Source organism: Nomascus leucogenys, chromosome 22a, assembly GCF_006542625.1.
Source record: "Nomascus leucogenys isolate Asia chromosome 22a, Asia_NLE_v1, whole genome shotgun sequence".
NCBI classification, from domain to species: domain Eukaryota; kingdom Metazoa; phylum Chordata; class Mammalia; order Primates; family Hylobatidae; genus Nomascus; species Nomascus leucogenys.
In genome coordinates, this window is record NC_044402.1 from 120,072,420 (window position 1) to 120,082,627 (window position 10,208).

The window sequence follows — 10,208 nt, forward strand, 5'->3', positions numbered from 1 at the left end:
TGAGCTATAAAATGGGAATGCTAGTCCCTACCTCCTAGGGTTGGAGAATTGGGGGTCATGGGTGTGAAGTGCTCAGCAGCTTGGCCCACACTAGGTGGTCAGTACATGTAAGGTATTATTGTTGCTACATACATTAGTAGGGCCTGGGCCTCTTTAAACATTTATAGGGTAGCATGGCAAGGCTAACCATCCTCACTTTATATCTGACAAGCTGGGGCTCAGAGAGGACGTGCCTGAGCTGGGGCTCAGACAAGGACGCACCTACTAGTAACCCCTCCAGCTGGTGATGGCAGGGCTAGGGTAGGACCAGTGACTGGCTCCTAATCGAGCGCTGTATTTCCAGGGTTTGCATTCCAAAAGGGTCAGGTCCAAGAGGGGCCTGGAGTGCCAGGTGGAGGTGTAGAGACACGGCCAGTGCCCATGGAGAATGGTGGATGTCCTTAGGGGTCAGCAAGTGGCCTGTGCTAAGGAGGGGGCTTTGGAGGTTGGGCAGGCCCTCTGTGGGGCTCCATTTTTGTGTGTGGGGGGGGGCCTGGAGCATTACAGGGGGGTGGGAAGTGATTGGGGCTGTCACCCTAGCCTTCCTTGATTATCTGACGCCCACCCATGCCTCCTCAGGTACCCCCTGCCCCCCACAGCTCCTCTCCTGTGCCTTGTTTCCCAGCCGATGCCTTCTCCTCTATAAATACCCGCTCTGGTATTTGGGGTTGGCAGCTGTTGCTGCCAGGGAGATGGTTGGGTTGACATGCGGCTCCTGACAAAACACAAACCCCTGGCGTGTGTGGTGTGAGTAGGGGGATAAATCAGGGAGGGGGCGGGGCACCCAGGGGGCAGGGGCCAGACAAGGTCTGTGTGGGGAAGGGATCGGACATAGCAATTGGAAACTGAAAGCTTATTAGACCCTTTCTGGAAATCAACCCACTGTTTATAAACTTGAGGTCCCGCCCTGGACAGTAGGGGGGAGGAAGAGGGCCTGCACTAGTCCAGAGGGAAACTGAGGCTCAGGGCTAGCTCGCCCGTAGACATACATGGCAGGCAGGCTTTGGCCAGGATCCCTCCGCCTGCCAGGCGTCTCCCTGCCTCCCTTCCTTCCTAGAGACCCCCACCCTCAAGCCTGGCTGGTCTTTGCCTGAGACCCAAACCTCTTCGACTTCAAGAGAATGTTTAGGAACAAGGTGGTTTGGGGCCTTTCCTGGGAACAGGCCTTGACCCTTTAAGAAATGACCCAAAGTCTCTCCTTGACCAAAAAGGGGACCCTCAAACTAAAGGAAAGCTTCTCTTCTGCTGTCTCCCCTCACCCCACCCCCACCGCCCCCCCTAGGAGGAGGAGATAACCAGGGCTGAAAGAGGCCCGCCTGGGGGCTGCAGACATGCTTGCTGCTCTGCCCTGGCGAAGGACTGGCAGGCTTGCCAGGACCCCCACTGGCTGACTCAGGGGCGCAGGCCTCTTGCGGGGGAGCTGGCATCCCCGCCCCCACGGCCACGGGCCGCCCTTTCCTGGCAGGACAGCGGGATCCTGCAGCTGTCAGGGGAGGGGCAGCGGGGGCTGATGTCAGGAGGGATACAAATAGTGCGGACGGCTGGGGGCCCTGTCTCCCCTCGCCGTATCCACTCTCTGGCCGGCCGCCTGCCCGCCGCCTCCTCCGTGCGCCCGCCAGCCTCGCCCGCGCCGTCACCATGAGCCAGGCCTACTCGTCCAGCCAGCGCGTGTCCTCCTACCGCCGCACCTTCGGCGGGGCCCCGGGCTTCCCGCTCGGCTCCCCGCTGAGCTCGCCCGTGTTCCCGCGGGCGGGTTTCGGCTCTAAGGGCTCCTCCAGCTCGGTGACGTCCCGCGTGTACCAGGTGTCGCGCACGTCGGGCGGGGCCGGGGGCCTGGGGTCGCTGCGGGCCAGCCGGCTGGGGACCACCCGCGCGCCCTCCTCCTACGGCGCGGGCGAGCTGCTGGACTTCTCACTGGCCGATGCCGTGAACCAGGAGTTTCTGACCACGCGCACCAACGAGAAGGTGGAGCTGCAGGAACTCAACGACCGCTTCGCCAACTACATCGAGAAGGTGCGCTTCCTGGAGCAGCAGAACGCGGCGCTCGCCGCCGAAGTGAACCGGCTCAAGGGCCGCGAGCCGACGCGAGTGGCCGAGCTCTACGAGGAGGAGCTGCGCGAGCTGCGGCGCCAGGTGGAGGTGCTCACTAACCAGCGCGCCCGCGTCGACGTCGAGCGCGACAACCTGCTCGACGATCTGCAGCGGCTCAAGGCCAAGTGAGGGCCCGGCACCCCAGACTCCCCTTTCTGCAGGCAGGGCACAGGAGACTAGGCTGGGGGCTGGGGTCCTGCTGTCAGTACCTGCCTTCTCCCGGGGCCCTGGACCCTCTCCTGCCCCATGCGGGGAAAGGGTCCTCCCCCCGCCCCCGCCCCGTGTGTTTCAAGGGGCCGTGACCTCCAGGTCTCTCCCCCTGCGATCCCATCTTGCACAGGAGTTTTCTTGGGGACATAGATCAGGGGGTGGATATGGGAGAATTTAGGGGACCCGGTGCCCTGTGGACAGCCCCCTTAAAAAGCGTTTTAAGATGCTGGGACGATGTTTATGGGGTCAGGTAGTTGATAGGCAGAGGAAGGGCTGCAGGAGGCCCAGAGGGCAGTGTAGCCAAAGGGAGAAGGGAGGCTGAGAGGAGACAGGGAAAGCAGGGCAAGGGCCCAGAGTCCCAGCAACAGCTCTCAGCTCAGCTGTGATGAGGCCCTGGGGAGGGGGGTGGAGTGGGGAGCTTGGCCCTGGGGCTTTGCTAAGACTGTGTCTTTTTACAAGGTGAATAGACAGGCCGGAGAAAAAGGGAGTAAGGTGGGGGCCGCAGCTCTCAGAGAGCTTGGGAGGACCTGACTGTAGGCTTCACCAGGCTCCGGGAACGAAAAGGGCAGCAATTATGGCATACTTGTTGGTCCCACTTCTGACAGGCCAAGTGAGCAGAGTCACCCTCCTGCCACCAAAGTCATAAATATTAATTGAGCAGCTATATTGGCCAGGCTGGAGCTGGGAACCAGAAACACAGAGGTGGATAAAATAGACACAGTTTCTAACCCCAGGGAGGTCACACAGTCTGGTGGGGACATAGACTTCAAGGGTGTGGCTCCTGGGCAGAGATTGGGCCACTTCCTGTGCCCTCCCTGGGTGGGTGGGGCCTCTCCACTCCCTTTCTCTCCTGTCTCTACCCAGCAGCCAGGCCCTCCCCCTCTGTCCTGGACCCACTCCCTGGTCAGCCCCCGGGCCAGTCGTTTCCACTGCCAGCTTTATCGCCCGCAACTGTCTGTCTTTCTGTCTGTCCCACCCAGGCTGCAGGAGGAGATTCAGTTGAAAGAAGAAGCAGAGAACAATTTGGCTGCCTTCCGAGCGGTGAGTGCCCTTCTTTTCCCCTTGCATGGCCTCTGGCCTTGCTCTGCCCTACCTGGGTGGTGGTGACCATGTCCTTCTCGCTTGGCCTCTCCCAGGATGTGGATGCAGCTACTCTAGCTCGCATTGACCTGGAGCGCAGAATTGAATCTCTCAACGAGGAGATCGCGTTCCTTAAGAAAGTGCATGAAGAGGTATGCCTTGGCCCCTCTTCCTGGGGTCACTGGGCCATGGGGAAAGCAGCCAGAAAGTGGGGCTGGGGTGAGGCTCTGGCTGCGAATAGGGGTGTGAGGGCACTGTGTGGGCCCTGAGAGGGGACTGAAGCCCAGTCATGCCCTACAGGAGATCCGTGAGTTGCAGGCTCAGCTTCAGGAACAGCAGGTCCAGGTGGAGATGGATATGTCTAAGCCAGACCTCACTGCTGCCCTCAGGGACATCCGGGCTCAGTATGAGACCATCGCAGCTAAGAACATTTCTGAAGCTGAGGAGTGGTACAAGTCGAAGGTGGGTGGCCTCACCCAGGGACTGGCATCTCCGTCCCCCAGAATCCCAGCTTGGATGTGCTGCCTGTGGTTCCATCCATGGGAGGAGAGCCCAGAGGCTTCATGCTCCCTTGCTCATCCCTACCTGTGCCCTGCATCCTCCTCATTTTTGGGCCCCTTTCTCTGCCCTTAGGTGTCAGACCTGACCCAGGCAGCCAACAAGAACAACGATGCCCTGCGCCAGGCCAAGCAGGAGATGATGGAATACCGACACCAGATCCAGTCCTACACCTGCGAGATTGACGCCCTCAAGGGCACTGTGAGTCCCTGCCCACCTGGCCAGGCCCTGCCCCTTCCTGTCTGCAGTTCACACCCTCATTTTGTGACCTTGGGCCCATCATAGATCCTCTCTGGGCCTTCATCTACTTAAATCTACAATAGGGGTAAAACCAGACAAGTGGATTCCAGTTGGATGCTAAGGAATCAGGGGTTCCTGGGGCATCTGCCTGTGTGGGGACTGTGAGGCTGAATGCAAATGTTCCTTTTTATCTATTTTATTCTGAGTGTTCACATATAGACTTAATTTGAGTTCAGGGTTCAACATGTCCTGGACCTGACCATCTAGAGTTGCCTGCCAGCCCCAAAGCTTTCTTTGGGATCCCAGTGTCCTCTTACCTTCCTTGACCTGGGTCCCCCCTCTCCTGCAGAACGATTCCCTGATGAGGCAGATGCGGGAACTGGAGGACCGATTTGCCAGTGAGGCCAGTGGCTACCAGGACAACATTGCGCGCCTGGAGGAGGAAATCCGGCACCTCAAGGATGAGATGGCCCGCCACCTGCGCGAGTACCAGGACCTGCTCAATGTGAAGATGGCCCTGGATGTGGAGATCGCCACCTACCGGAAGCTGCTGGAGGGAGAGGAGAGCCGGTGAGGGGCCAGGCAGGAGCCCGAGTGGGAAGTGCGGGGTGCTGGGTGGCCCATTTCTGTCCCCAGGAGGCTCGAGATTACTGATTACCTCAACAAGACCTGGAAACAATTTTTTTTGTTTTTTTTTTTGAGACAGAGTTTCACTCTTGTCACCCAGTCTGGAGTGCAATGGCACCATCTTGGCTCACGGCAACCTCTGCCTCCCGGGTTCAAGCGATTCTCCTGCCTCAGCCTCCCGAGTAGCTGGGATTACAGGCACCTACCACCACGCCTGGCTAATTTTTGTATTTTTAGTAGAGACGGGGTTTCACCATGTTGGCCAGCTGGTCTCGAACTCCTGACCTCAGGTGATCTGCCTGCCTCAGCCTCCCAAAGTACTGGGATTACAGGCGTGAGCCACCGCTCCCGGCATGGAAACAGTTTTATACAAGAGGCCACTGCTCTATTAATTGCAGAGAATTAACCAAGGCCACCTGGGTAAAAAGCAATTTAATTAACAGCAGTTATAAAAAGAGAAATATAAGTATTCCCTTATCCACCTTCAGAATTAAGAACCAGCAGCAAAAAAACCATATTCAGCAACCAATAATAAAATATTACTGCCAGTCAAGGGAGAGATGAAAGCAGAATGGGGAGTGATGAGGAGGGAAATGGAGGGAGCAGATAGAGGCAAATAGAGAGAGGGAGGGAGATAAGCCTTGCACAGGGATAGGCTAAGAGAAGGTAAAGAAATGCATACAGAAGGCATGAGTTTGCATACACATGCACACACGTGCACACACATCAGCATATGCACATGCTCAGAGGAAAAGACACATCATGCTCAGATCAACCCACCTCTAGACACAGAAAACAACATACAACTGGAAAGGGATACCAGGGAACCTTGTGGGATAATAGAAATGTTCTGTATCTTTTTTTTTTTTTTTTTCTTTGAGACAGAGTCTTGCTCTGTCGCCCAGGCTGGAGTGCAGTGGCGTGATCTCGGCTCACTGCAACCTCTGCCTCCCAGGCTCAAGCGATTCTCCTGTCTCAGCCTCCCTAGTAGCTGGGATTACAGGCGTGCGCCACCACGCTCAGCTGATTTTTTGTATTTTTAGTAGAGATGAGGTTTCACCATGTTGGTCAGGCTGGCCTCTAACTCCTGACCTCAAGTAATTCGCCTGCCTCGGCCTCCCAAAGTGCTGGGATTATAGGCATGAGCCACTGCGCCTGGCCTAGAAATGTTCTATATCTTGATTTGGACTGGTAGTTACACAGACGTGGACGTTGATCAAAACTCATTGAATTGTACATTAAAGATCTGTGCATTTCACTGTATGTAAATTTAACCTCAATTTAAAACAGATCAGTTACTCCAAAAACTGGTACCCCTTGATACTCATAAAAATAATATCTGAAATTTTTAAAAAGCAGCAGACATGTTTAGATATAGGTACACACATAAAGAGAAACTTCAGATTTTGTAAAATGATGTCTACATATGATGGCCTTTGAAGGTAGCTAAAGGCATGTTGCATTTTCCCAGCATTAGGCCTAAATAGTAAGCTCTCAGAACTAGCCTGGCTGGAAGGTGGGCATGAGCAATGGATATCACCCACAGCTGCTACTGGTACGAACTTCAGTGCCAGGAGCAAGAAGGAAGTCCCAGTGCTCTGGAGGGCCCAGAGGGGTTGCGCATCCTAGTGTCATGCCAGCAGTTCACAGTTGAATGATCCTTCCAGAAGAGACTATTCATGGGACAGCTGTAGCTGGCCTTCGACCCCATTCCTTGAGCAGTATGGGTGGTGGGAGTGCTGGGGTCCGTGGGACTGGGACAGCTGAGGATGGTGTTTAGAAAGGACCAGGGTGAGCCTTGATGGGTGGTCTCAGGGAAAGATGGAAGCGTTCTTTTTTTGTTGTTTTTTTTTTTGAGACAGGGTCTTGCTCTGTCCCCCAGGCTGGAGTGCAGTGGGGTGATCTCGGCTCACTGCAAGCTCCACCTCCCGGGTTCACACCATTCTCCTGCCTCACCCTCCTGAGTATCTGGAACTACAGGTGCCCACCACCATGCCCGGCTAATTTTTTGTATTTTTAGTAGAGATGGGGTTTCACTGTGTTGGCCAGGATGGTCTCGATCTCCTGACCTGGTGATCCGCCTGCCTCGGCCTCTCAAAGTGCTGGGATTACAGCTGGGCCCGGCCGATGGGAGGGTTCTTAACTCTTAGGAGGTTTTGTCTCTTCCCTTTTAGGATCAATCTCCCCATCCAGACCTACTCTGCCCTCAACTTCCGAGGTGAGTGTTTGCTGGCAGGTGGTGGAGGCTGCAGTTGCGGGGGCCAGGAGTCCAGCATGGGCACTGCCCAAGGCCAGCCAGGAGGGAGGATGGGACCCTGGGGCTAGGGACAGACCTGGACTCTGGGGAAGAAAAAGGGGGCCACTGCGGGTAGGTGGGGAAGTTTAGGTAGAGGTGGATGAGGCACCTTATGACAGAGAGAGCTTTTTATGTGATTATATTGTATTGCATTTACCATTACTCCACCTTCTTGGAGTATTGGGCGTCAAGAAGCAGCCTCTGTTCTGAATCCCAAACTCTGAAAGTAGCAGGAGTGTCCTTGGGGACCTGGCTTCAGGAGCATCTCATAGCCACCTGCCTTCTAAGGCACCCACGGCCCATTGTCTGTTTGGCACATTGCCAAGCCCCACCTTGGCTGCTTGTTGAACACCTCCAGTTTGCTGGAGCAAGATGTTGGATGCACATTTGAAAAAAAAAAGCCAAATCTTAGCAAAGCCAAACAATGAAAAGAATGAGCTCTTTGGGCACTCTGCCATTCTGACATTAGTAATACGCAGATCAGGTGGCTTTCCAACCCCAGAGAGCAGAGAAACACACGATAATGATGCATTAGGAAAGCAAGTCGGAGTCTTTGGCAGCTTCTCCTTTCCTAGATCAAGCTTTTCTATCTTCGATGTGCATTTCCGTCAGGAAAAAATACACGCTATGCTCCACCGAGTCACAATGTTCATCACAGGCTAGTTGCCAGCTGAGGCAATTCGTGAACACCAAACTCATAATACTAAGGACCTCCATTTGACCTTTCCTACACAACTCAGAAGCTCTCTTTTCGGTTAGTTGTTTATACGGACACCAAGTATGAGTCTTGCATTTTAAAACTTCATAGTAAAAAAAAACCCCAACCACATTGCACAGTGCTTTTCCAAATTAATAGCTTATGGCCATGATAGGGCAAATATGGTTGGTACCACTTCACTCTGTGTCCTCAGTGAGGAAACTGAGGCACAGAATGGCAAGTGACTGACCATCAGCACAATGAGTCAGTGCCTTATTCCTGCTCTGTCTCACTTTAAGACATCAAGTTGCTCATCTGAATTTTTTTTTTTGAAACGGAGTCTCGCTCTGTCACCCAGGCTGGAGTGCAGTGGTGCAATCTCGGCTCACCGCAACCTCCGCCTCCCAGGTTCAAGCGATTCTCCTGCCTCAGCCTCCTGAGTAGCTGGGATTACAGGCGCGTGCCACCAAGCCCAGCTAATTTTTGCATTTTTAGTAGAGACGGGGTTTCACCATGTTGGTCTCAGGGTGGTCTTGAACTCCTGACCTCATGATCCACCTGCCTCGGTCTCCCAAACTACTGGGATTACAGATGTGAGCTACTGCACCTGGCCCTGAAATCTTAAAGGGAGATGGGTACTGTAAAGTCCTCTAAAGAGTGTCTTGAGACTGGGCTTTGGGGTTCTATCTTGAAGAAGGGGAGTCCCAGGAGGCAAATGTGTGCAGGGCTCTCCTGGGGCCTGGGGGTGGAGAGGAACTAGGAGGGATGGGGAACGTCAATGCTGTGCAGCCTGGGCCTCAGGGGTCCCCTCCCCTCCTGCACCATCTGGCACGTGGAGCAAATCTGTTGGCTCCCGAGACCGTCTAAACTATGGGACAGGCCCTGGGGACTGCAGAACCACCTGCTGGGTGCTGGGCTGAAGGACAGGTACTAAAAAGTCTTGAAGAAGCAACAAGCCTGTCTTGAGGGGGGTTGGGGTCTGCTAGGGCTCTGCTCAATGTGGCCCCAGATGGACTCCCAGCCCCTGGTACAGCCCAGCCTGGACTTGGTCAGGCTGAGTGTGCAATGGACCCTATTACAGAAACCAGCCCTGAGCAAAGGGGTTCTGAGGTCCATACCAAGAAGACGGTAATGATCAAGACCATCGAGACACGGGATGGGGAGGTGAGTGGTCTGTCTGGGCTCCTTACCCTTGGTGGGGGCTATGGATGTGTCTGAGGGGACTGTCGTCCACCCAGCTGTGCTGGTCTAGGTCCCTGGCTAGTGGGGCAAGAGAGATCCTGCGGCCCTGGGGTGGGGATGGCTCAGGGCTGAGGCTCCATTCTCTGGCTAGCACATGGTTGGACTGGGCTTCTCTTCCTCCTCAGGTCGTCAGTGAGGCCACACAGCAGCAGCATGAAGTGCTCTAAAGACGGAGGCCCTCTGCCACCAGAGACCGTCCTCACCCCTGTCCTCACTTCTCCCTGAAGCCAGCCTTCTTCCAGCCCAAGACAGCACACCCAGCCTCAGTCCTCGCCTCACAGCCTCTGACCCCTCCTCACTGGCCATCCCTCGTGGTCCCCAACAGTAACATAGCCCATCCCTGCCTGGTCACAGGGCATGCCCCAGCCGTGAGCCTTGGCTGTTGTCAGTGAGTGAGCCTGGCTCTTGTGCTGGATGGAACCCAGGCAGGAGCGGTGGCCCTGTCCCTCCCACCTCTGTGACCTCAGGCACTAGCCTTTGGCTCTGGAGACAGCTCCAGAGCAGGGTGTTGGGATACTGCAGGGCCAGGACTGAGCCCCGCAGACCTCCCCAGCCCCCAGCCCAGGAGAGAGAAAGCCAGGCAGGTAGCCAGGGGGAGTAGCCCCTGTGGAGACTGGGGGGCTTGAAATTGTCCCCGTGGTCTCTTACTTTCCTTTCCCCAGCCCAGGGTGGACTTAGAAAGCAGGGGCTACAAGAGGGAATCCCCGAAGGTGCTGGAGGTGGGAGCAGGAGATTGAGAAGGAGAGAAAGTGGGTGAGATGCTGGAGAAGAGAGGAGAGGAGAGAGGCAGAGAGCGGTCTCAGGCTGGTGGGAGGGGCGCCCACCTCCCCACGCCCTCCCCTCCCCCGCTGCAGAGGCTCTGGAGAGAAACAATAAAGAGATTCGCACACAAGCCCAGCTGGCCCCTGCTGTCTTGACTGCCAGGTCTCCTGTGGGGCCCGTGGGGCCCTGTGATACCACCTGTCACCCTGAGATGGACTATACTGACCTCCTACCCAGCCAGACTTTTCCCCAGGGCCTCGCACCCACTTCTGTTCCCAGAGCCACCTGGCCTTGCTGTCTGTATGCAGTGTATGGGGCAGGGAGGGCTGGACAGGGCTTTTGTTGGGGAACCACAAATACCTCTCG

General features: G+C 55.7%; 1 protein-coding gene across 1 annotated transcript; it reads left to right on the forward strand.

Moving 5' to 3' along the window:
- Positions 1 to 1,498: 1,498 nt before the first annotated feature.
- DES (desmin) lies at positions 1,499 to 9,975 on the forward strand. Its single transcript, XM_003272405.4, has 9 exons — positions 1,499 to 2,255; positions 3,321 to 3,381; positions 3,477 to 3,572; positions 3,721 to 3,882; positions 4,054 to 4,179; positions 4,568 to 4,788; positions 7,020 to 7,063; positions 8,920 to 9,002; positions 9,206 to 9,975. Exons 1-9 carry the CDS (start codon positions 1,678 to 1,680, stop codon positions 9,245 to 9,247), a joined length of 1,413 nt encoding a protein of 470 aa, XP_003272453.1. The 5' UTR covers positions 1,499 to 1,677; the 3' UTR covers positions 9,248 to 9,975.
- The last annotated feature ends 233 nt before the right edge of the window (positions 9,976 to 10,208 follow it).

Excerpts from the sequence above, each read along its gene's own strand:
- DES (XM_003272405.4), top strand. The coding sequence starts at position 1,678 with ATGAGCCAGGCCTACTCGTCCAGCCAGCGCGTGTCCTCCTACCGCCGC. Across the intron at positions 3,573-3,720 it reads TTAAGAAAGTGCATGAAGAG|GAGATCCGTGAGTTGCAGGC; the intron begins GTATGCCTTGGC and ends CATGCCCTACAG. Across the intron at positions 7,064-8,919 it reads CTCTGCCCTCAACTTCCGAG|AAACCAGCCCTGAGCAAAGG; the intron begins GTGAGTGTTTGC and ends ACCCTATTACAG.